The 26,869-nt window shown below is 43.0% G+C and overlaps 1 protein-coding gene across 1 annotated transcript in view; it reads left to right on the plus strand.

Annotated features, from left to right (window-relative positions):
* The window catches only part of Atp10b (ATPase phospholipid transporting 10B (putative)), a 223,900-nt gene that overhangs the window by 161,222 nt on the left and 35,809 nt on the right, over positions 1-26,869 (plus strand). The window contains exons 6-11 of the mRNA XM_057775973.1: positions 6,700-6,785; positions 9,742-9,848; positions 11,331-11,462; positions 16,112-16,239; positions 17,681-17,933; positions 18,739-18,977. Of these exons, the coding sequence (XP_057631956.1) occupies positions 6,700-6,785; positions 9,742-9,848; positions 11,331-11,462; positions 16,112-16,239; positions 17,681-17,933; positions 18,739-18,977 (945 nt within the window). The remainder of the gene's footprint in view (positions 1-6,699; positions 6,786-9,741; positions 9,849-11,330; positions 11,463-16,111; positions 16,240-17,680; positions 17,934-18,738; positions 18,978-26,869) is intronic.

Below are 26,869 nucleotides of genomic sequence, written 5' to 3' on the forward strand. Positions count from 1 at the left end.
CACTGGGGACCAAACATTAAAATACATGAGTCTATTGGGGCATTCTTATCCAAACTGTCATGCATACTGTAACAGAAAAAGTTTCAAAAATATATGTTTATTCTTCATTCAGTATGATTATTATTGTAGGAGTTCATTTAAGGGTGTTTTGTACTATTTTTTATTTATTTTCATTTCTTCACTGTAAGTTTTATTTCCTTCTTGAGAAAAATTCTTTTATAATACCATTCAACAAAAAAGGCATTCAGTATAATGAATTTTGAAAAACCATCATAAAAACAGTATATAGGACCCTTCAATACCCTAAAACGTCCCTCCTGTCATTTTTCTGCCAACTTCCTCCCCACCATTCTCAAAGTCTGCCCATCTTTTAACCCCTCCTTAATGTGGTCCATTGATCAGTCTATAGAGAGGCGTCCCTGCTCCTGCTTTACTCTGCTAACCCCAGCTAGCAATCTTCATGGTGGCTCCACGCCTGAGCATCATGGAGAAAAGGACTCAGCAGTCAGCAAGCATAGTGGCGACTGGTCCAACCCTTTTTTTCAACAAACATCTTTGGCTCATAGTAAAAAAAAAACTGGATGAATATGTATGTTCTGGCTTAGAGGAAAGCCTGGCTATTTTCTTTTCATCAGTGAGGAAAGTATTTCTTAAATGACAGAGAGGTTTCAAAACAATCTAAAACATTCTTCCTGTACTCTAGGAGTTTATAACTGTGGGTCACTGTTACTTTATGCCGATGGTTCTCAACCTTTCTAATGCTGTGACCCTTTAATACAGTTCTTCGTGTTGTGGTGACCGACCCCCCCCAACCATAAAATTAATTTAATTGCTACTTCATAACTGTAATTCTGCCGCTGTTATGAAACACTAATACAAAAATCTGATATTTCCGATGGTCTTAGATGAACCCCTGAGAGCAGGCCGTTTGACCCTCCACTGGGTCATCATCCACAGGCTGGGAACCATCGCTTTAGAACATCAAGACCCTATATGACTACAAAAAAAAATGTAGTAATGCTTTCAGTGTTCACTAGCAAAGGAAACATAGATTTAACAAAGCTACTGTGGAATTAGTGACCTTTTGTGGGAATTAGTCATTTAGCAATCTTGGTTAAAAACAGGAGTCTCAAACAAAAGACCTTAAATATGGAAAGGGGGACATATGGGAAGGATGGAACAACAATACAGGTGGGAGGGAGATAAAACAGGGTGCAGAGAGAAAATAAACAGACCATTAAAGACACGTATGAAACTGTCTTGGGATAAATGTAACCACTTAAAATATAAATGATTTGGAAAATAATAATTTAATAATTATTATTAAAGTAATAAATTAAATAGAATTCTTTTAAAAGTTAAAAAGTAATGTTACATCTGTGTATGAGACTTAGTTTTGCTCTATAGACAGCACTGTGGTTCATTAAGGAGGGACTTATGGATGCTACACTCTACCAACTAGCAAATAGAGAAACAGCTAGGGATTAGGCCATTTAAGACATTCTGATTACACGTGAGTGGTTTGATATTAAGAACTGTCTAAGTTTAAAGGAGTGACTACTACGACAAGTGGTGAAAATAGGGCTTATATCTGAAAATGAAAGTTTTAGGAATGGCCAACACAGAAAATGTGGGTACAAATCATTAAAAAGGCCCGGAGGCTCTGTTCCATGGACAAAGAACACTAAACACATCCAGTAATAGATTAAGAAAAAATAAAAGCTCTGGAAATGAAGAAACAGAAGCTCAATTAAGATGTGTGATCTTAGACAAGTCCATGGGTATCACTACCACTCAAATCTTCTCAATGAAATAGGGCTAAATTGTCCTAAATATTTGGTAAAGTTAGTACTTTATCAAATATGATATAGTAATAAAGGGTGTAGTTCTGAGAATCAGAATTTTACCAAATCGCATTCTTTTTTTTTTAAAAGTCTCCAAGAAAATGTGTCATGTGCCCATCCCATGGAGTTGACTAGGACACTGTAGTGTTAAGGGTCCTTTTCTTCACAAGTAACAGAATTCTCGGTGTCTAGGTCTAAGTAACTGAAACAAACGAGAAGTGTTGTAAGAATATGGGAGGGGAAAGAAGGGAAGGAAGATGCATATATAAACCTCATCCTCTTTGAGAAACGCATGGGGAATAGAGTGAGGGAAAGTAGGGGGAGCAGGGGGAGGGGAGGGAAAGGGAACTGGGATTTTTATGTAGAATATAAAGAGATCATTATAAATAAAATAAAAAATAAGGCTCAGAGGATGAAAAGAAAGTTTGATGATTTGGGCTTAGAAACCACAAGTAGAAAAGCAAGATGATGATGAACAATTGGAAGCAGTGATCACTTGACGGTCTTGTTTGATTTTCCATTCTGTTTGATTTCCTTGAGTGAGTCATTGCACTCACCTCACATTCCCTCAGTGGGGGAGTCTAAAAGGCAGACATCTTGACTTACATCAAGATATGAACGGGGAGATGAGGGACTTTGGGAGCTTGTTTTGCAAAGAATGCAAAAGGGGAGATGAATAAATGGGGCACTGACCCATTACAATCTCAAAGATAGGTGTGTACTTGCTTAACCAGTTTTATTGAACAACTTGATAATCCATTGTGAAAATGGTGGTGAGTGAACCTAGAAAAGTCAACCTGGAGGAAGATGCAAGGGATTCCCCATTCTAGCCTGTTTTTGCTGTTGGAATATACTCCAGCCAGATTGCTTCAGCTTGAATTGCCTTGGTGGCCTTGACAGTGGCCAGCTTGCTATATCTGGGACACAGGTCAGCCAAGAGTAACGCAACCTGAGAAGTTATTGCCCCCTGACACTTGGCCCAACTCATTTGGATTTCAAAGGTACGGATCATGGACACACCTGAACAAGATAGGGAACTGTGTGTCGTTTTATGGCTGTAGTAATGTTTTATGTCAATAGCCACTTCCTCCTCTCTGAGTCTCTTTCCCTTTCCCCAAGACTCATGTTCCGATAGCCAAAAACTACTCAAATTCATGAATGAGTGAAGAATGAATACATAAGACCTTGACTTTTGAAGACAGTTTTATGAGTGAGCTGTCCTAATTTGCCTTCTGTTGTTGTAGTGAAAACATGACCAAAAGCAACTTGGGTAGGAAAGAGTTTTTTTCATCATATAGTTTATCCATCATAAAGGCAAGTCAAGGCAAGGAAAGGCAGGAACTGAAGCAGAGACCATGGAAGAATGCTGCTTACTGGCTTGCTAACTTTACTTTCTTATACCAGGATTTGGTGGGTTTCACAGAAGAGATAGAAAAAAAAATGATAAATTAAAATCTCCCAAAGACTATTTTCTGGGCCATTTTTAATGCCTAAACTTCTACCCTTACCCTTTATTGGTACTCTATTTTCAAGTGCAAATGTGCTTAGCAAAAGCAGCATTGTAGTGTATGTTACTTGTAGTGAATTTTTGGTTCTCCACAATATATTAGAGAATGATTCATTCCATTGTATCTATTACATAGGGAAAAACAGAAAAAGGTATAAGGCTAAGAACTCAGACAGTAATCTTTCCTCCATGCATCCACATAAGACTGTGATTTGAAGGGTGACATTTCTGGAGTCAGTGGTTCTAAGGACAAAGCCACCTTCCTTCCCTGTTTGCTGGTGGCCCAAAGAAGGCATGGCTTCTACTTGAGTCTTAGTTCCTTTGGCTGTAAAATAAGAGTAGCAAATGAAACCTGACTGACAGGACTAATCACTAAAGAAGCGGCATTATTAAATACTTGATTGTTGGCATATAGTAAGTATTGATAAATGTGGCAAAAATCATCACAATATGAGAATGGGAGGAATGACTAATGATGGTCATGACACCAGCGATGACATCAGTTTGTTTGGATTCCAATGATGTGACCTGTTATCCTCACGGTTCCCTACCAACCACGAAACGATGCTCAGTTTGTTCTCATCTGTACACTTAACCAAGCCTCCTAAAGTTACTGTGGGAACTTAGGAGCATGTGCCTGACCCAGAGAAAGTATGCAAGAGAGGCTGATCTGCCCAAAAGCCCTGCAGAGACATTGCTCTGTCTTTTCTCTTATCTCTCCCTGTGCTTTGGCTGTGGCCAGTGGGACTCTTAGCAAAAAGTAGCAGCTTAGAGAAAAGACCAATTCACAATTAACGAGTTGGTTAGATGAGCTTTACCCATGAACTAGGATAATCTAGGGGCTGGGGAGGTGAGCCCTACCCCAGCTGGGAAGAGAATCAAAGTTGCTGAGCTTGGTTGATATTGCATAACCTAGTGATCATATCCATCCATCCACAGTCACAGACGCTTCCCTGGAGAAACCACAGCTTGTCCTTACAGGCAAAAAGAAACACATGGTCATGTTTAGAGAAAACGGTGCTAGGTAATTTGAGATCTAGCTCACTGGTTAAAAGAGCATATTGTGTTCCTGCAAAAGACCCAAGTTTTGTTCCCATAGCCACAGCAGAAGGCTCACAACTGACTGTCCAAAGGGGAACAACACTCTTCGTGGTCTGTAAGGATGCCTGCACTCACATGTACATACCACAGACACATACTTTTAAAATAATACTAAATACTTAAAAAGGCAGTATTCTTGTGTCCCCTGCAGTCCATCTTGGAGAATACAGGAAAGAACCAAGGAGACAGGTAGCTAGAGAGAGCAAGGTCAAACGTACTAAAGGAGATGAAGATACAGGAGCCATGGACAATACATGGAAAGAAAGAAGAATGAGGAACAAGAGAAAGGATGCAGCAGAAGGTTCACCATGAGCAAATACAGGGGCAAGAGACTCAAACTTCACCATGGCCATGATTGGAGCTCCAGAGCATATGGTTCAGTAGGCAACAGGGACTCCTCTGGGAAACCCAGCAACAAGCCCAGTGGTCTGGGTTGGCACCAAAGCGCACGGCTTAATCAGGAGCGCAAAAGCAACTGACAAATTACAGCCTGGCTTGTCATCATCCCAGGACTCAACATTTGTCCCTGGAAGAATCAATACCTGGAGGGACAAGAGCCATATTTTTAGACACTCCTATATGGGTAATTTATTTCAAGTGAGAAGACAGTTTATTAATGTTGGCACCCCTTGGGTGCAATGAACAGTATATTTACACAAAGACAGAAAATGCTATCATTTCTTCGAATCAAATTGCCTTCTTCAAACAGCTGTAGTTTGCGACTCTGGCTGATGAACTAACTCACTCACATGCTCGGAAGTCTACCCAGGAACCACTCCCACCACTGCCTTCAGCCCTGCTGCTGTCCTTCCGTTTGCATAGAGTGATACTTATTACAGAACTCTCCCATATAGATTCTGTCTTCTAGGGCACAACAAGATAGGTAGGATAGGTGACATTAGCTCCATTTGACAGATGAAGAAACTGAGGCTCGGGAGTTAAACACAGGATTATTCAGTGGTGACTATTGTTGGAAAGCAATGTCATCTCCTCCTCCTCCCCAATTACACTTTACTACTGCTATATTATAGCTATTGCAGCTGAAGCAAGTTATAAAAAGGAAAGTTTTTATAAAAGCAAAACAAAGGGAAATGATATAAATATTGAATGAAAGGAAACAGGGTATATCTTTGCAACTGACCTTTTCAGGTGTGCCTAAAAATATTTAAATTGACATTCAGAAATATTCAAGGCAGGCTGGGAACGAGAATGGAATATGTAACATGCTTACTGCAGGGGCATGAGGACCTGGCTCTGGCTCCCAGCACCTGTGTGAAAAGTTGGGCATAGCATTATAGTTTACCTGTAATCTTGATGTCGGGGACAGTGAGTTAGGAAGAGACACAGTACCTGCCAGCCAGGTAATCTAGTTTAATCAGTGATTCAGTAAGAAACCCTGTCTCAAAAGACAATCAATAAGGCATAGAACATTGAGGAAAGATTAATATATTGACCACTGATATACACACACGTGCATACATGTATGTACACTGTTTGAAAGAATATTCCAGATACATGACCTCTAACTCATTTTTGAAATGCAAAAATTTATATGAATATGCATACATGAATATATTTGTGACTGTTTCTAAACTTTGGAAATATACTCACAGGCATGTTGGCTGTGCTGTCTACTTAGTGTGCATATTGCCTTTTTCATTGCTGCTGTTATTAGTGTTGTATAAACATGGTGTCTTGCTATGTAGCCAATCTAGCATTGAACTTGTGACTCTCCTGTCTTGGTGTTCTGAGTGCCGAAGTTACCATCTTCAGCATGAAAACCCTGCCTTTCCCCTCTCATATTTCTGTGCCACCCAGTATGATGGCCACAATACACTATTCTTTTTGCAGTGGGTAATGGTTAACGAAGAAACTCATAACTGGTCAAAATAGCAAATACAGTAACTGAGTATTTAGCTATGGGTGGGTCATCTATACCAGCTTCCCAGCATCCAAGGCTCAAGGAACTTTGTGAAAGAGGGAGGCAGCTAGAATGTGTGAGCCTGGGGGGGGGGGAGCTGTAAAATGATGACTTCCGCTGCATCCACCTTCCCTCAATCTACACCCAACTCTGTTCCCATTGACTTTCATCTCCTTAATGAAGACAACTTTAATCCAACATGCTGCCAGCATCACAGTGTAGCAAAGCACAGTGACCTTATCTGTAATGCCCATCGCAGCAATTATGACCCTATGAAGACCAGATCCCTCTGACGCAACTGCTTCACAGGGTCCTCTTTTTTGCAGGAGGTGCAGTTCCAACCGGAGTACTTCCACAGTACCATCATATGTGAGAGGCCTAACAACCACCTCAGCAAGTTTAAGGGTTATATGTAAGTACCTAAGGCCCCTGGGCTACTGGTAAACACCACCTCTGCTGCTAGAAAATATTTTCTTGAAATGGCCAGACAGTTAAGATACTCCAGATACTGAGGTTAAATAGTCTGTGGAGTTTTAAAGACCTGGACTTGAGGTGTAGGTCGCCCAACAATAAGCTGTGTGAGCTGGATCGGTTTACTTACCTGTCAATTTCTTGGGTGCCATCTTTGCAGAATAAAACTTGTGACACCTATGCCACAGAACTTCTCTTCCCTGAGGACCAACTTCTCTATTATATGTAACTCTAGCACTTAGAAGGTGGAGACAGGAAGATCAGAAGCACAAGGTCATATGTAGCTACCTAACAAGTTTGAGGCCAGCCTTGGCTACATAAGACCTTGTCTCAATAAAGAGTTGATGAACTAAACAAATGAATATCTGTAGGCAATATCCCTCTCCTTAATCAGGAGTCCTTTGGCAATGTCTGGTGGCAGTAGCGGTTAAAACAGCTGGGAAGCTGTGCCACTGACCTTTTGTAGACAGAGTCCAGGGTACCACTCAACATCCTACAATGTACAAGAAGACCCCACAACAAAGGACTGTCCTGCCCAAATGTTAATGCCAAGACATAAATGCTTCATGTTGACCATAGACATCTCTGTTCACAAAGAGTGCTCAATGGAACAGCCGCCACGAGACAACGAAGCCTTTTTCCCACCTATCCAGAAATAGGTACTGTAAGAGAAGTTGGCTCTCTCTTGTGCTATTACTTCAGACTGTCATAAACTATAAGCCGCCAGCAGTCTGTCACCTGTGATCCAGAATCCTAAAATGTCTTGTATACTAGCTTTGTGGCCTTGAAAAAAAAATCAGCCTCTCTAAGCTTTAACTTTTCCTCAATGACCCTGCTAACCTTCCAGAATCAAATATACTCACGTAAGTGAGCATAGTTTATAGGCAGAATAAGGAAATGTTAGCATTTAAATGGATACTGAGATTGGCACAGTGGCCCATGCCTATCGTTTTAGTAGTTGTGAGTTTAAGGAAGGATCATCAGTTCAAGGACAGTCTGAACTACATAATAAGACTCTGTATTTAAAAAAAAAAAACATATTTATCAATTATACATCCTACAGAGAATCAGGGCGTTGCTGATTCTAGAAGTTTCTTCTTGCAGTACATGGTAATTAACACGGATACCCACAACTAGACAATGTGCAGAGAGAGACTTTAGAGCACTCAGCCTTGAATGAGATGACTTTATCAAACCTTCCCCTCAAGGCTCAGGGATCTATGTGGAAGAAAAGTCAGAAAGATTTTAAGACTTTTATCCCAGGGGTAGGGACAAATCCATGGGAAAATCATCTTCCAGATACAATGAGACTGATACACACATAGATTCACAGAAAGGATGACAACAGGCACAAGGCCTACAATTAAGTTTAAACCAGACGAAAAACCCAGAATAGAGAAGAAGTGGACACCAAGTCCCACCCACAAACAGGAAGATGTTTATAATTGATACCCACTGGGAGAGGTTAAAATGAGTTTTCTTCATTAGAATGGCACTGAGTGTATCAACTACACTTCAGAGCAAGCCCCATGATCAAAAGTAGTTGGCCAACACAAAATGAATTCCATGCTTCTTGGTTTGGTTTGGTTTGGTTTGGTTTGGTTTGGTTTGGTTTGGTTTGGTTTGAAGTTGTTGTTGTTTGGGGGTTAATTTTGGTTTTGGACTTGTTTTATTTTTGTCTTCAGGATTTGTTTGTTTTGATTTGGGACCATTTTTTTTTCCTTTGGAAAAGAGAGAAATACATGAAGGTGAATTAAGGGGGAGGAGAGAGGTTTGGGGAGCAGTTTGGGAAGGAGAAAACTTAGTCCAAGTGTATTGTATGAAAAAAATTATACCAATAAATAAAAAAGAGAATCATTTGGTAAATCAATAGGCATGTGGAGTACAAGCATAGTATGAAAGGGCAAGTTATTTCATCAAAGACATATTCTCCCACTTATAAGATCTTTGAATTTGTCACCACTGTCCCTCCTATAAAACGGATATGATAGCATTGCCTTCAGCTTCATTAACACATAGAAAATGTCACAGCTCTACATAGGAAAATGAAGTATTGATGAACCACAGGGAGAAGAAATTCAGTGTTAAGATTGCTGCCTTCCTGTTCTCACAATGGCTTTAGAATATTAGAGTTAAAGCTGCTTGCAATCCCAGGGCAGAAGAACCAGCTAAGAATGCCATGCTGAAGGTAATACATGGATGGAATTATTCTGGCTCAGATGTTTCTATCACGAAATGGAAAGCTGACATCCCTCCTGAGGTTCGAGGAACAAAGACATGTCTGCAGTTAGACAAAGGGCCACCGTGCAAGGGAGGTAAAGGATGCGGAGAGAGAATTGAGAGTGAGATCGCTCAGATGCGAGAAGGCTGTAGCCCACCCCTGCTTACCTTATTTTACTTCCTATATCTGCCTCGTGATGTAAAAAGCAGGAAGATCTGCCATCTTCTATGAGCCAGGATGCTCAGCTGCTGTGCTCTGGTCCCAAGCAGGTATGTGACAGAGGAAGGGATGTGAACCCTGTCCAGAGGAAACACAGCACCAGCCCTTGAAGGTCCAAAAGCCCATTCCCCCAAACGTTATCCTGCAACCGATTTGAGGGTGAGACTTGAAATCTAGGATTTTTTTCAGCACAGTTCTGCCTTTCATGTGGGTAAATGAGGAATTCTTTGGAGGAACAGTTCCATTCTGATGGTCCAGGCTCACCCAGGCTTCCCAGAAGCAATGATGAGATTCATCTGAACATAGAGATAGGATCCCCAAAAGCAGCACTAACCCTTGGAATGGGGAAAAGGAGAAAATGGATTGCTTTTACTCAGGGCTTCTGGTTCTTTTATACTAGCCAGAAACCACACAGAGACCAGCAGAATACTGCCTGACTTTCACTCCTTTTTCCTAGGGAGCATCCTGACCAGACCAGGACTGGCTTCGGCAGTGAGAGTCTTCTGCTCCGAGGCTGCACCATCCGAAACACCGAGGTGGCCGCTGGCATTGTCATCTATGCAGGTCATTGTCTCTGTGCAGTTTCTTTTTTTCTTTCAACCTGCCTCAATACTTCCCTTTCCAATCTGTCCACTAAATTCATCTTCAGACAGTGGAAACTCACAGGAGCTCCCAGGGGCAGAGCCACACAACTCCCTATTTCTCAGCTCAAGCACACAGAGCCTGGGAACCACAGACACTCACTTGGTCCACAGGGGACATAATGAGATGCTGATCATTACCATGCATCCCACCACATAGGGAGAGGGGCTCAGTTCATCACCTCAATGGTGGCTTGGGGACAGAAAGAAGTATGAGCAAGTTGTCAGAATAACCCCACCGAGGAATAGCTTCTCTCCCATCTCAGTTTTCCTACTTTACCATGGAAAGAATATGTGTCTACTGTGTAGACACTTGGGAATCAAATGGCCTATCCCAGACAAGTCACCTAGCACTTTATCTAGTGAGGAATGGCTGAATAAACTTGTTACTGTTTTTTTTTTTTTTTCAGTTATGTTTCCTTTATCCACTATATGGCTCTAGATATGGAGATGTTTTTATAACTATACTACAACACTGAGGCAGGATAACTTTCAAGAAAAGAGGTTTAATTTAGCGCCCAGTATAGTGAGTTGTAAGGACTTGGCACACGATTGGCTCAGCTCTGATTAGGTCCATCTGGGCTATGTCATATCATTATGGGCCATCCACTCATCACACACAGACATAGTCTTCCAGAAGAATAAGCGTACTGGTATGGTGGTAGGTGCTTCTCCTGGCAAACATTTATTGAGCCCTGCAAGCCGAGGCCAAATGTGGGCAGAGCTGAGTCCCAACTCTAGCACCCCTGTCCTCACTGCTTTGCCTCTGACCCCACTTCCTGCCTAAAGAATGGAAGAGTCTCAGAAGGTGAGCACCCCTATGAGGTGAGCCTGAGGCAGGCAGTGGGCCATGAATGCAGCAACCTGTACCGGTCGTACTGTCAGAGCTCCTCACAACTGCAGCAGCGCGAACCTAATTTAGTAATTGGAGCTCATTTGCTTCCACCGCTGTTACTGTTTGAAATCCTCAAGGAGGCTAACTCAGTAGCACTGAAGCTTTTGGCTTTGGGAGCTGGTGTACTGGTTTTTTTTTTAAGAAGTTCCCTGGGTTGGTGAAAAAAAGGCTCCTGACTCCCACTGTGATTCCAATATTAACTTATTCTTTCACGTCAGACAAGTTCCTTCCACCCTGCTCCTCAGTTTCCCCAGGGAGAAAAGAAGCAACTAGGAGAACTGATAGCCTTCCAACTTTGGCACTTTTTTTTCTTTGAACAAGATTTCATGTGGACGTGTAGCTGAGGGATACGGGGTGATGGATTTTGGCTCTACTGCTCTTCCTCATGAGATGTCAGCACCTTAGACACAAAGAAGCAACCATGGGAGCTGTGGGTACCGAGCTCAAGCCTTCTGCGGGACCTTTGCATATGCATTTCCTTCCATCTAAAGTCCCAGTTTTCCCTCAAAGGTCATGAAACAAAAGCCATGCTGAACAATAGTGGTCCCCGCTACAAACGCAGCAAGATCGAGCGGCGCATCAACACGGACATCTTCTTCTGCATCGGCCTCCTCTTCCTCATGTGCCTCATTGGGGCTGTAGGTAAGGGATGTTCTGCCAAAAGCAACACAGACACCCATTCCTATGGCAAGTCACTGTAATTCTGAGCTTTCATTTCCTTAAAGAAGAATGAAGTCTTCAGTACCTACTTTAGTGGGGTACTGATGAACGTCTTCTGAAATTGTATGTGTTCTTAAATATTAGCAATATTGTCTATCATTGGTGGGTTGAAAAAGGATCCCATGGAACACAGGTGTTCTCTGAGCATGAAAGGAGAGCAGGATGAGTGAGCCGCAGGACCAGTCCTTAAAGAGCCCACAATGGGAGTCAAACAACAGAATCAAGCGCTCACCCTTCCCTGCTCAAAGGGGGGACTGCCCATGGGTACTGCATTATTTGCCTGTCCTGGCCATGAAACTAAGTAATACTAGGGGATTCAAAACAGCACAAATTCAATCTGCTTCTGCATCTTCTTCTAAACATCAGAAGTCCAATTTAAATGGGTTAAGACCACAATTTCAGCAGATCTGCTTCCTTCTGATGAGACAGAGGGAGGAATCTCTCTGTCTTTGTCAGTTTCTACAAGTTTCCTCTGTTCATTTCACTACAGGCTTCTTCCATTCTCTGCTCACATCTCCCCAGCCTTGTCTGTGGAGCCTCCTTTTATAAACACATTTGTAATTACATCCTTGAACCCACCAGGCGAATCCAGGATACTCCCCATTTCGAATTTCATGAGTTAATCCCATCTGCCCCATCTTCTTTTCCTTATAAGACAGCCTCTTCCCAGGACCCACTGATTAGGATGTATCTTGCTAGGGGTGATGTGTTAGTTTGCTTCCTGAGGGCACTGTGGAATGAATGGGAGTCTTTGCTGGAGTGGTACCTGCTTTAGCTGATTACTAAATGAGGTGGACATTTGCTACAGGTGATAGGTGACAGACACAAGTTCAGGAGCACAGCGAGGCCGGGAATCTGGGGAGAGAAAGAATGTTCTTAGCCAAATGGGCAGCACAAGGAGGGTACAGAGTGGGAAGGAGAAGGGGTATAGACAGAGAAGCAGCCAGCTGTCTCGTGCATAAGAGTAAGACCAAGGCACAGAAAAGAGTGAGCTAGAAGTTGGTCTTCAGAGTGGAGACAAGAAAGGATTCTCCATAGAGCTCTTACCCATTTTCCCCATCATCTTTAACCTATGGATGGCTCACAGAATGCTTAAGGAGACCCCACTGTTTCAGCCTGGGGTTGCCAGCTCCCAGGACTGCACCCAGGGCTAAGGAGACCTTCAAAGTAGCAAAGGTTATCTGTCTAAGGATCTTTATGGAAAGGGTCACACATTCTGAAGGTAAATTTATTAATGCATCTTGAAAATTTCTCTCTCTGAAGACAAGACCTTTTCTACCTGAGGGTAATAAGGAAACACATCTTACCTGATGTTAATGTAAGAAAAAAAGAACAATTACACGGTTTCCTGATGGTAACCTTCTCTTTTACTTCATCTTGTATAATCTCTTTCTTGACAATCTCTCTACACAGTTACATCTCTTTGCGTACAGTTATAATCTCCACATGTTCCCCACATAGCTATATACCTTTGCACTTCTTTACACAGCCTCATTTCTCCCATCTCTCCTACCCCTCCCTCGCATTTCTCTCTGCACATTCAGCTACATCTTCCTACCAACACATGCACACATACTCTCTCTCTCTCTCTCTCTCTCTCTCTCTCTCTCTCTCTCTCTTCTCCTACTTCCGCCTATTTTCTCACCTAATTGCCTCTTCATCTCTCCTGCTTCTTCTCACAGACAAAACCTCTGGGCAACTGTGAATCACATCTTCAGGGTCACAGCACTACTTGAGTAAACAATGAGAAACGGAGCCAAACTGAGCACACAGTTTCTCTCCAGCTAGGGAGGTCATGCTGACTGGCCAATGAGTTAAGTAAACACATAGTTCTGAGTGGTCAAAAAGTGACATTGACATTCAGGACTTAAACAATAAACGTTAGTTGGCTGAACCTTGAGATTTGGGAGAGAAAGTCCATAGCTGATAAAGTTAGGTCTACTAAAGTTGCTTCATGCTCTGACCTTGAATCAGCAATAAACACCTGTGAAATTGGCCTCATATATTTGTCTCTAGAGGCAACCAGATATTCATCTCCAGGAGCAACCAGTTTGCTTTGCATTTGTTCTGAAGTCTGAAGTTAGCTGTCTTGGTGACTGAGAATACTATTACTTTCTTATGTCAGTCTGAGTAATGAAAAATGTCCCAGTATTAACTCCATTCATCAAAATTATATAGTTGAGAGCAGAAATCATCTTCCTGACCATCCACAGCTCTATGTGTGCCCAGCAGATAGAATATTTTCACGAGATAAATACATGAGCAGTAGGAATAATACCCATAGCTGTTTTTAGTGGCACATGAGAAAAATTACAGACAGAGACAAACAGTTATCTATAGCTAGTGACCCCACTGCCTTACCAAGTTGGGCTCCCTATCAGAGAATCATTCATCTTGTAGGTCGGCCTGTTGAACACTAGTTGTCATCTGTTGTATACCCCCATGCCTCTGGCACCCCACAAAAAATCAAGGATGATCAAAAGGAAACACTCATAAGCCCAGACACCCTGATGACACCAACCCAAAGAGCAGCAATGATGTTTGCTTTCAGTCTTATTCTGAATGTATCACCATCTCTATATTTGAAAAGATACCTGAAAGGCAAAGGGAGAGATATAGTCTGTCCATGTAGTAAGGACACTGGGACTTGTCTCAAGGTGGCCAGGAGTTTATACTTAATGTACCTCACAAGTGAGTCTAGCAGCTTTGCGTAAATGGGTGAGTCTTGGCTGAAAGGGCAGTCCAGGAAGATCAAGGAGATCACAGGAAGGACACAGCCACTCCAACCCTGCCCACATGGCTGCAGGAACTATGCCTCCATGTTGAGTAGAGTTTTCAGGCATGCCAGAACTGAAAGTTTATTTAAGATCACTATGTCTCCAGACCAAAAAAAAAAAAAAAATAATAAGTTAATGATTACACAGCCACACATAGATAAGGTGCCCAGAATTGGCTTTACAAGTTCCCGAAAATGATAAAGGGAGAACATTAATAGAGAAGGAAGGCAAATTCTCTATTGCAAATAGCAACTTTTATGAAACAGGACTCTTTGGCCCCCTCATTAAAGCAGAGACTTTGAAGAGGAGACAGTCCTCCCACGTCAAGTATGAGTCCAGGGTTCCTTTGGTTTGATAACAATGTGTGTCTTCTTGCTCCGCCCACCAGGCCCTCCTTCAAACACACACACTTGCCAAGGTTCCAGGACCCCTGAGACCTCTGGTTTACCTTGCAGCTTCTCTGCTTTCTCATCTTTCTTTGGGGTTCCCTTCTCTGTGCATGTCTTCTGCTCTATACTATCACCACCAAATTATAGCATGTCTGTAGTGCCCGTTTCTTCTGAAGTAACTGTGAAGAATTTGGTCCAGCCTGGGAGGAGGGGTCTTTGGGCGAGGTGACATCTTATGGTTCTTATTCTCTAAAGTTCCTGCCTTGAAGCTGAGAGATTTTTTTTTTTTTTTTTTTTTTTTTGTGAGGAGTTACTCTACATCACAGTCCGTCATTGAGGGAAATCAGGGCAGAAATCTAGAGGCAATAACTGAAATAGAAGCCATGGGAGAATGTTGCTCACTGGCATCTTCCTCATGGCTCACTCACATGTTCTCTTATACCATCGAGGACTACCTGCTCAGGGGTGGCATCACCTCCGTAAGCTAATCCCTCCCACATCAATGAAGAAAATGTACCACAGATTTGTCCACAGGCAAATCTGGTAGGGGAATCTTATCAGTTGAGGTTCCCTCTTCCTTGACTAAAGATGACACAAATGTAGTCAGTACAGTAATAAACACAATGGATTATTCTAGTTTTACGATAACCCTATAGGTTAGCTATAAGTAATTAACAGACAAGGACGTCCACATTCAGACGAGTCTGTAGCAGGTGCTGGATGTAGCTCCTCTAGCATTATCCTGGGATAATGGGTGTTGTCACCCATTTAGCAAATAAGGAAACACAGAGTTCAGTGTGCCTGTGCTGTGAGTTCTGTGGCCTCTCCCAGCATTCCATGCTCCTCCATGCTCTAGCACACCACCCGCTCACGGTCCTTTAATCAGAATCCTTGGCTTAGTGGGGATTACTCAAGAATGAAAACCAACACTGATCCCATTAATAATTATTAGATATAGGAGGGAAGAGTGGTAAAAGATAGGTAATCAGGTAAATGAATAGATGAAGGGATAAGTAGAAAGTAGGAAGACTGGTGTGTCAAGACTGCCCAGCCACATACTTCTTACAATAAAACTGAAAAGTATACATTCTACTATCTTTCCAACTCCTATGTGGTAAGACTCCACCAAAATATAGATAATCTTCATATTAACCACTCCCAGTAAAAACTGACTTAGTGTCCATCATTCTATCAAGGGATTCAAGGGATTGAACTGTGAAGAGCTGAGTACACGAAGAATCACTGCCACACTAAAGGAAAAGACAGGGAGCAGGAGCAGCATGTCATGGGGAATAAGAATGAGATTTTCAAAAGCCCACCCATGTCCAGGAATAGGTCATGGGTACCTAGACAACTTAAGACTAAGTAAAGACTTACTCTCACACCTAGTTTTGTTTCTTCTCAGGACATGGTCTCTGGAATAGGACCTTTAAAGAGCATCCTCCCTTTGATGTGCCAGACGCTGATGGGAACTTCCTCTCCCTTGCCCTTGGAGGCTTCTATATGTTTCTCACAATGATCATCCTGCTCCAGGTAAGCGCTCTCTGACCTCTAAAGCTTTAGAAAATAAAGAAAACTAAGTGCTAGCCCCAGAAAGAAGAAATAAGGACAAGATAGAAAGATAATTATTGCTTCCTGGTATGTTTGCCAAGTATTCACATTGGTAATGTCAGGTCAGCCCCTTAGATAGCAGTAGAAGGTTAAGAGTGAGATTACAAGTCACCCATGTATGTCCCTTTGCCAGACACAGAATAGTAAAAACCCTAAAATTCAAGACTAAAGGTAGAGTAAATAGCACAGAGAGTTACCAAGGACTCTCCAGTGCTGGAGGCAGAGTAAATTCACAAGTTAATGTTCTAGCATTTGACAGACTTCGATAGATAGAGATGGAGAAGAACAAAGTAGATGAGAAAAACATAGTCAAGACCTATAAACTATGTAGTAAGAGAGGAAGGGATGCTTTTCTTTAAATAGTTGGGCTCTATAAAGAAACACAGCTGATGAAAAGTGAGAAGTTGACATTTTCTTTCTGAAGTCCCGCCTACAGCCACTGTCCTTTAGACCTCTGTTCCTGACTGGTGAACTGTTTTCAACTTCCCATTCATTGGCACAGTTTGGTCCTTCCTAAAGGGAAATCAAAACACACCTCTTCTCTGCATGGACCCTGCTGGTAACTCGTGTCTGCTCAGAATAAAATCCAAAGTCCTTATGGAAGCCAGCAAGGCTTTAAATGATCTGGACCTTGACCCCACCTCACCTCCCACAGCTCTTCCTCCTCCATTCTTCTTGTGCCGTGCCTGCTGTCATCTCCTGAACACCCAGAATTCCCCTCCCAATGTGATCCTCACAACCTCATCTCTTCAATCTCTGCCCAAAGGTCATGGATATGAAAATCCACCCAGTCTATGACTCGCTGTCCTCTCTGATGTCCTTTACTCATTTAATGAGACAGACACATCATATATATTGACTTGTCTATATATTGTCACTAGAATAGGAGTTCTTTAAGGCCAGTTTTGTTCTAATAGCACCCATTTCCAAGACTTGAAACAATGTCCAACAAAAAGCAAGAGCTGGAGAATATCTGTCACTGGACTAGGGAACACAATCAGCAGAAGACCCAAGCACCTGCAAAAATGCCTGCGACCCTCCAGGTCACAGAGATCTGAGGGCTCGGAGGTTTCTCGAGAGTGGTGCTGAAACTCATGTACTCCACCATTCTACCGGTAAACAGTGAGTGATGCCTGCCTGCCTCCCACCCCAGACACTGCAGAATGAAGAGGCATGTCTCCACTTCATATCCCCCCAAGAATTCCAAGGGAGGCCTGATGTCACTAACTTTTAATTTCTCAGGAAAAGTCATGCTGTGTGTTCTCATAAGCTTTCTATCCAATGCCTCTGCTGTCCACTCATGAGGGTCTGGGGGCAGGGCTCAAGCTGGGTTCTGATGCAGTGTGAATCCATCTCTCCTCAGGTGTTGATCCCCATCTCTTTGTACGTGTCCATTGAGCTGGTAAAGCTTGGGCAAGTGTACCTCCTTCATAACGACCTTGACCTATATGATGAAGAAACCGATTTGTCCATTCAATGTCGAGCCCTCAACATTACCGAGGACCTGGGCCAGATCCAGTACATCTTCTCTGACAAAACAGGGACCCTGACGGAAAACAAGATGGTGTTCCGGCGTTGTACCATTGTGGGCCGTGAATATTGTCATCAAGAAAATGGTATGAGAGCCCTCAAACACCCTGCCCTCTCAGGATGACAGGGACATTCTCCTGATTCCCCACAGCTTTTCTGTAGCACTTTGGCAGGTTGTGCCATGCCTCCATACAGCACAGTGTGTTCACATCAAGGATGGGCTAGCAGGGAATGAATCCCAATTGCATATCAGTCATGAAGCCAATGTTTAGGATTTGACCTGCAACCCTTGTCCTGGGTCAGGACAGGTCTAGATCTAGGCCCATTTGACACATTGAGAAAATGCTTTCCATGTGAACAAATGTCTTAGGTTTCACCAAGTCAGTGTTTTGGTTTAGAATGTGAAGGTATGCGATGGCTGGACTGTTACTTTCCGTAGTCTAAAGGTAGCCTGTAGAATTGAGTTAGTACACACACACACACACACAAGATAGAGAGGAGGAAGAGACATTATAGATAGTCTTATCCCCTTTGCTATGGCAATCACTCACCATTTACATGGGAGCTTTGTACTTCTTTTTAATAATATACTATTATTAATACTATTAATAGCTATTACTACAAGCACCTAGCTTATCTTGTCACTCTTATGCATTATATAACTAAAACCTTCAAAATGATCCTGAGATGGTTACTTCCTTAAAACTTCTAATTAAGGAACTGAAGGTATAGGTTGTAAATCAAAACACAAGCCCATATAACTTTCTCCAGGCTTAGTAGCCCAGTTACAGATTTCCATAGACCTTTCCTGTGTTCCACTCCAACCCCTGAAGTCCAGCACCACCCCTAACTACAGCTCAGCCGAGATGTGACAAGATTCCTTTCTTACAGCCAAGCGACTGGAGATGCCAAAGGAGTTGGACTCAGATGGTGAGGAGTGGACCCAATACCAATGTCTGTCCTTCCCACCTAGATGGGCCGAGGGCCCAGCAACAATGAGAAGCCAAGGAGGTACCCAGCCTCTGAGGAGGTCCCAGAGTGCCCGGGTCCCCATCCAGAGCCACTCTCGACAAAGGTCTGTGGGACGCTGGGAGCCCTCACAGCCACCAGTGGCCTTCAGCAGCTCAATAGTAAGTCCCTACCTTTATTCATTAAATCATAACCAAATTATACAAAGAAGATACCAGAGACGGTTCTAGAATATATCAGAACCTCTATAAACCCTTATTAGATGAAGGTTTGGGGTGTAGCTTGATTGAAAGAGTGCTTTTCTAGCATGTTTGAGACCTGTGTTCCATCCCAGCAACTCACAAACCAAGTAGGATACTGCACACCTATAATGCCAGCACTTTCGACATAGTGATTCTGAGGTCACCTTGGGCTACATGAGACCCAGCAATTGTATTTTTAAAGACATTTAAAGCCTGGAGAGCTCTCAAGATGGCACCTTTCAGTCCCATGTGGAACTTGTAACTGTTTTGACAGCGTGTACAATTCTTGTTAGTTCTAAATGTGCAGCGTTTCCTCTTCTGAAAATGGAATTAGCAATATTCCCTGTTCTAATCCAGGGTTTCCCCATAGCAATAATTGGCTTGAGTTAAGGAATTCCTACCGCATAGGCTGGGTCAGTCCTCAGCTCCCCAAAGCCCCTCCCTTCCTCATTGGTCACGATCATAGCTGAGGACCTGCAGCCTCCTCCTTGTGTGTACTTTTCCAGTTACACAGCTAAAAGAAACAAGAAATATTTGTTATGTATGCACTTCCATAAGCTAAAAAGACAAAAGATACGCCTTTAAGGCTCAGTGCATTTGAAGAAAAGTGAAAGAAAATATTTGAGTAGTAATTAAAAAGGATTTGAAAGAGTTGGGAAGTGAAGAACAACTATCCGAATTGCCGGGCTGCTTGAGGGGGTCCCATGGTTCCAATGTGAGAGTTCATCTTTAATCGATCTTTTGTCTTCTATATTTGATTCCTTCAAAGCCATTGCTAAATATCCAGTTAGCAAATGAAGATTCTGATTTCATCCCTCCACATTACACAGTACTTCCTTGAGGTCAAGGCCAAAGCCAGAGCCTTCTGACTCCTGCTCTATTCCTTCCTCTACACATACTCAGAAACACATCATCTGAGTAGAAAATGCCACAGGGTGGGGCTGCAGAGATGGATAAGCAGTTAAGAGCGCTTGCTGCTCATACAGAGGAACAGAGCTCTGTCCCTGGCACACAAAGAGCCACCTATGCCTCCAGATGCAGGGGATCTGACATCTCCTCTGACCTCTGTGGGCACCTGCATCCACATGCACAAAAAATAAGAATAAAATAAATTTTTGATCAAATTAAAAAAATAAAATGTCATAGGGAACCACAGCCATTTATTACAGAGGTAATAAATGGGCCTGAAAGTGCAGTCATGGTATGTATCAATTGTATATGACTGGGTTTTCCTTTTAACCTAACAAACTATCGAGACCATTCTCTGTGCTGCTATCCAGGTCTCCTAATGAGAGCTTTGTTCCCAAACCATGACAAAGCAGGGATGCTGTGAGCCTGTGTTCTGGGTCGCTACATCTCTAACTTGGAGGTAAATGCAGAGCTGTTTCTGCTCTGGCATTATCTCGGTTCACAACATGGGACAGGAGCTAGGATATGTCAAGAAAGCTTACTAAGGACTAGTGCTCCTCACAGACATGCAGGAGAAGGGACCCACAGATGCCTCTGTAAGACAATTGCAGACTTTATTATTTCCTTTCCATCTTATGCAAGAACAGAACAGTAGGAAGCGCACATGATCATATCTTTTTCTTCTTTAATTCTCACACTGAATGGAATGCTCTTCTCCTAAATATTTATATGAATATTTTTTCAGTCTCATCGGACCCATTCTATATGTCTTTTGGCATTTCACAGTTCTAGTATGGCAGGCATTGTATGTGCCCAATAATAGGTGTCCGCACTGCCAAGGACACAAGGAGGGAAACTGGAAGCTTTTGGGCAGCATTGAGGTAGACACCATGATGATTCCCTGCCCCTTGCTTAGCCTCACAAATCACAGGATCCCAGAATCAGGCAGCAAAGATTCCTTTTTTAAAAACATTTTCATCTTAACTTATTTTGCCCAAGATGGTCTCAAATTCCTGGGCTCAAAAACCCCTTCAAGCGAGTATAAATTTGCTGGAGGGCCCTCAGTTGATGGCAGCGGGCTAGACATACTAACCCCAAACTGTCTCCAAAACCTAGGCTATGGTCAGTGCTCTGCCCTGGCTGCCAGTTCCAAAAGCAAGTTCTAAGTTCATCCCTGAGCAGTAGGGAAAGTGGTTAAGAAATTAAGACTTACTGTTTATAGCATGGCTAGTACAGGCAGGGATACGTTCTCTCTATGAATAGCTAAGAGAGGCACAGAGTAGTCAAGGATCTGGGATTGGTAAAACACTGTCTTTGGGTAATTATTCAGGAGGGGGCTGGACTATAAGTCTGACAAAGTAGGTTTGCAACTGTGCAGTTTGGCTTGCTAATATGCATCGTGTGGTTGCTCCTCTTATCCTTTTTAATCTCCTGAAAATACATAAAATTATTACCAGACTGTTCCCAAAATCAAATAACACAATGTTTGTGCTGGCCTCAAGATCCCTTCCAGCTCTAAATCAAGCACACCCAGGCCCAGGTCTCCATCTCAACTCCACTCCAGAGGAGTTTATTTGACACTTAGCAAGTAGAATGAACTGGAATCATAGCCATCCCCTTCATTAAAATAAGGACAATTCTGGTTCATTACAAATTCTAAGCGACAGACTAGTATATATTTTAAGTGACCTTTCTAAAGAAAAGCTGTTTTCTTATTTTACATCATGTATAAAAAACGTGTTTTATAAAATATTGAATTTTCTCCCCTGAGACTCTACCACATGTTGTCTAGGGATGTGAACTTAATAATTTCTAGTGACTCTCGATGCAGACCAGACTGAGAATCTCTCTAGACAGACCACTGACATTCCCTGCTTCCCCACTAAAACAGTACCCATGTGGCTCAGATACACACTTGAAGCCTTGACTGAAGGGAGAGATTTGTGCTACTCAAAAGTTGCTTACTAGAGCTGAAGAGATGGCTCCATGGTTAAGAACACTTACTGCCCTTCTAGAGGACCCAGGTTCAGTTCCCAGAATCCGTATGATGACTCACAGCTGCCTGTAACTCCTGCTCCTGGAAACCTAATGCCCTCTGACCACTGCGGGCACAACACACATGGTACACATACATACATGCAGGCAAAACACTTATACACTTAAGATTAAATAAATATTTTTTAAGATTCTCACTGGCCTCTGATCCTGTGCTGGCTGTCGTCAGGTTCCAAAAGATCACTCTAGAGGCCAGGTAGTTCTCTAGAGGTCTACCTCTATCCGTTTGTGGAGGATGGAGGCTTCCTTAACGTGCAACCCTTTTCCACCCATCTTGGTGCCTTCCTCCACCTGCTGTCCAGCATCTAGCCTGGCATAAGCACCTCTAGGAACGCCCCCTTCCTCTACCTTCCCTTTGAAACTGAGTCAGGGCTTGCCTCAGAAACTCCCAGGCTACCAGGACTTGGCAGCAATCTACCAGCCTTTCAAGGGCCAGCTATTGATATCCCTGGTCCTTGAGTGCAAACCAAATAAAGCAAGAATCAATAGTAGCAACAACAATCAAACCTGGGTTTGTTTGTTATTTTTTCTTTAGTTACCAAACACAAAGCAGCATCAGTGATTATCTCCTAATTGCCTGCTATAAAACTGTGGTTTTAAGGTGGGTAATATACTTATGAAATTGGCACATCCCCAGTCAATATTTATTAGCACTGACAGATGGAAAATAAAATGCCTTTCGCCCTGCTCTGAAAGCAGCCAAGATTTAAGCAGAATCCAAGAGCCACCTGCACGTTTTCCAAAAATCATCAAACCAAGGAACATCTTCCCAGTCATGGGGTGGAGCTGCCCTGGGCCACTCACTTCTGTGGGCATGTCCCCTTCCCTGACACCTCCAGAGAGAATGCAGTAGCCACAACTGAAGGAGGTGCCTAGGGCAGCTTCTTTCTTAATGATTCTTCTACAAAACACTCTGACTCTTCCTACAGATTGGCAGAGCAGCCAACATATGGCTACTGCCTCTGTGAGGTTAGATAAGCGTCCTGATTTCATCAGGCAGACGCACACTCTTTGTGCAAGTAATGTGACTGCATGGGGCAGTTTTGTCCTTACCCCTAGGGACCCAAATGGAAGGGAGAGAACTGTCAGAAAATTCCTTCTTAGATAGCCACAGTGAATTTTCCTTCAACTTCCATGTAGCTTGCTTTAACAATCTGGGTGAATGTTTAGGCTTTCCTGGTTCTTCACCCAAACTAAATATCATCAATATTGAAACCCTAGGACAAATACAACACTGCCTTGAAAGAGGAATTCAGCCTTCAGTTCCCAGCAACCAGAAAAGCCTTTTTGCATGCTATTAATACCAGCATAACATACGGCTATGTATTAAAAGGGGATCAAAGGCCACCTGGTGCTGTCCTCCATCCCCACTGCCCAGAGGCCTATGTAACCTTTCCAGGGGAACCTCCCTATACAGAAGCCTCTATGGAACACAGACACACACACACATGTGTGCACGCATGCTTTGACCAGAGAACTTTTGGACTTTGCCTTTATTCTATTTTCATGTGTGTGCCTGTGTTCATATGCAGGTGTACATGTGTGTGTCCGCATGACTGTGCATGCATATGTCTCTCTATGTGTTTGTACATGTACATGTGGAGACCCAAGGTCAGTGTCAGAAATCCTCTTCAATCACTCTTTTACCCTACTCATTGCAGTAAGGTCTGTCAATCAGACACAGAGCTCACCATTATGATGACTCTAGACAGGCAGCTTGCTCTAGGGGTTCCTTGTCTATCTGCCAAGACCACCCAGTGTTTACATGAGAGTTAGGGATCTGAACCACAGTCTTCACACTTTCAGAAAAAGCACATTAACCACTGAGCCATTTCCCCAGCCCCAACTTTGCTTGTTTAAAAATAATAATAATAATAATAACAACAACAACAACAAATCCTGCAGAATGTTTCCTATATTCAGGCACACGTGTATAAATTCAGTAGAGAGCAACCTCATTCTTTTTTAGTGGCTATTGAAACTTGTTGAATAGTTGAGATGTCATGAGCTTCCATGTGTGTGGCAGGCTTTTTAAGGTATTTATTTTTAGAGTGCAATTGCTAAGTTGGACTGTTGGTGCATTCCTTAGTCAATTAATTGTTTCTGACACATTATACCAGTTCTTGTGTCCCCCAGCAGCAAACCTGCTTCCTCCCTGCTCTGTCCACTGTATCGGTGGTAACTATCAGCATTTTTAACAAATAGCTTTTCATTCATTTGGTCAGGTGATCTTTCAACATTAGCTAACATCTGTTCAGGGTGGGGATACACAGCTAGACAGTGGGGATATGAAGTCTCATAGGGCAGTGGTCCCTGGATTCAGGGATTTACAGCCTAATGAAGGAGCAAGTGGGACACCAGTGACTACCACTGGGAAAGTAGGTACAGATGTGTTAGGAGAGATAAGTAGAGGGCAGCGCCATGTTCTTTCCAGCTTCTGGAGAGCTTCCTGGTGAAGCTAGCACCTGAATTGGCCCCCGAGACAACCAGGGAAATTGAAGCAGTGCCCATCATCTAATGAGGAGCAGGCAAAGAATTCAAGCTGTTGCAGGAGATCTGTGGAAGCAAGGCAGAGCATTTGGAGGTGCTCGCCCGCAACTGGGAAAGAAAGTGCAAGTTGTAGAAGTAAGGGAGATGGAATCACAAGAGGAGCCATGCCACAAAAGGGTTACTTGCAGGCTAGGGGCCAAGACACCTATGTCTGTCTACCGCTGGCTTAATGGGCATCTGTATTAGGAAGCATACAGTGAGTAACAGTATGAGTTGAGTAGCTTCTTAAAACATATTCAAACCAGCCTAGCCAATCAGTGAGCTCCGTGTTCAGTTAAAGCCCTGTCTCAAAAATTAAGTAGAAAGCAATTGAGGAAGACACTCATCGTCTAGAGCATACACACACACACACACACACACACACACACACACACCAGAAAGGAGAATAGCAGAATGGAGGCTGCCTACCTTCCCCAGACTTCAGAGTGGGAAAACATCCCAGTCGAAAAGGAGAGGCAGTCAGTCATTTGGGCTACTGTATAGTACACACTTTTGCTGTTCAGACTTTGCTCTTGAGGCAGCAGCACAAGCCCTTCCTGTGAGCTAGTTAGAAATGCAGGTGCCTGGACCCATTCAGGGCGGCCTGAATTCAAACCCAGTTTGGAAAGCACCAGTGAGACATTTAAGAGTCCAGGCTTATAGATCAGCACGAACTAGATTCAGGATCCTGGCACAGGACTTGAGACCTCAGACAAATTATTTCATTTTAATGAGGCGCTTTTGCCTCATAATCAAAATGAAAAGTGACAGTAGCTGACGCAGATGATATAAATGAGGGTACTTAGCAAAGGTACCTGTTATCAGCAAAGATAATTTAATGATAACAGTATCCCTTCCTGTGGGCCCTGAGCTCACACAAGATTTGTTTGCTTCAGATGACTAACAATAGAAGGAGCCAGCTGAGAGCCTGGATACCACAGAGCTCTAGCGTGAAACACCCATAAGTGGTTTCCATACATTCTATTTCTTTTCAGAGTTGCCAGGCACTGGGGAAGGAACTGCCTTTTTCTATGTATTTTGAGGGACAAGTTCCCAAATGCTCACAAACCACACAGAAAAACAGTGGGCCAGAGCACAGAGCAGCCTGAAGAAATTGGCTGGATAGACAGATACAGTGACTAGGCAAAAGTTGATTGACATCTTCTCCGAACACCTTCAGATGCCTTTCATAATACTCTGCCATGTGATCAAGTGGAAATATAGTCAAGAACAGTTTTAACAAAGAAGCGTTAGGGGCCAATGAGATGTTGCAGCAGGTAAAGTTGCCTGCCACCCACCCTGACGGCCTAAGTTCAATTTTGGGGAACCACATGGCAGAAGGAGAGAAATGACTTTCAGAAGTTGTCCTCTGACCTCTGCTCACAGTACCCACACACATTCACACACACTCAAAAACTAAATAAAAATGGGGGGAAAAAGAGTTTTAAGAGTACATCAGTGGTGGGCAAAAACAACGTGCTCTAGAAAGGGGCCACTCAACATTCTGCATGTCCATAATCTGCAGGCACTGGGAGCACATCAGAGACAAGCCACTATCCTCATGACGCTTGTAGACTCGAGAGCACCTAATCAAGAAACAAGAGCCTGCTAAGCGATTCTGGCTATGTAATCAGGTGTGATCAACTCATGATGTGGAGCATCTATTTTTTTCAGGAAGAGGAACACTTCCACAGTCTCTGAAACTGCTGAGGACGCGGGGTTTGATAGGCAAGCCAGTCTATTGTATCTGGCATGCCAGACATTAAAGGCTCCATCCAACTTTCAACAAGTCCCAAAGGCCTCTTCCTTCTTATGGAAGACGTATTATGTGGTAGAGGAGTGAAAGAAAGGGATATTCTAGCCAGGCGCTGGTAGCGCATGCCTTCAACCCTAGCACTCAGAGGGTAGAGGCAGGCAGATCTCTGTGAGTTCAAGGCCAGCCTGGTCTACAAGAGTTAGTTCCAGGATGGGCTTCAAAGCTACAGAGAAACCCTGTCTCGGGGGTGGGGAGGGAGTATAATTTAGAGTCAAACTACCAAAAATCAACTAAGGAAATACTAAATATTTCCCTCTTTAGGTGAGGCACTAATTTTGCTAGGCATGAGTTTTCTCTTTTAAAATTCAGAGGTAACAGCAGCCAGACATTATCAATACTAATAGGAGTGATATGTTGAGATGGCAGGTATACAGGGAACATGTGAAACATTACATGGATAGGAGCTCTCGTTATTATGAGAAATGGGCTCCGTGTTTGGGTGGTGTTGGCTACTCTGGCTACTGAACTTTGGAAGGAGTACTAATGAAACCCCTGTGCCACA

Source organism: Chionomys nivalis, chromosome 7, assembly GCF_950005125.1.
Source record: "Chionomys nivalis chromosome 7, mChiNiv1.1, whole genome shotgun sequence".
Classification (NCBI taxonomy): Eukaryota; Metazoa; Chordata; class Mammalia; order Rodentia; family Cricetidae; genus Chionomys; species Chionomys nivalis.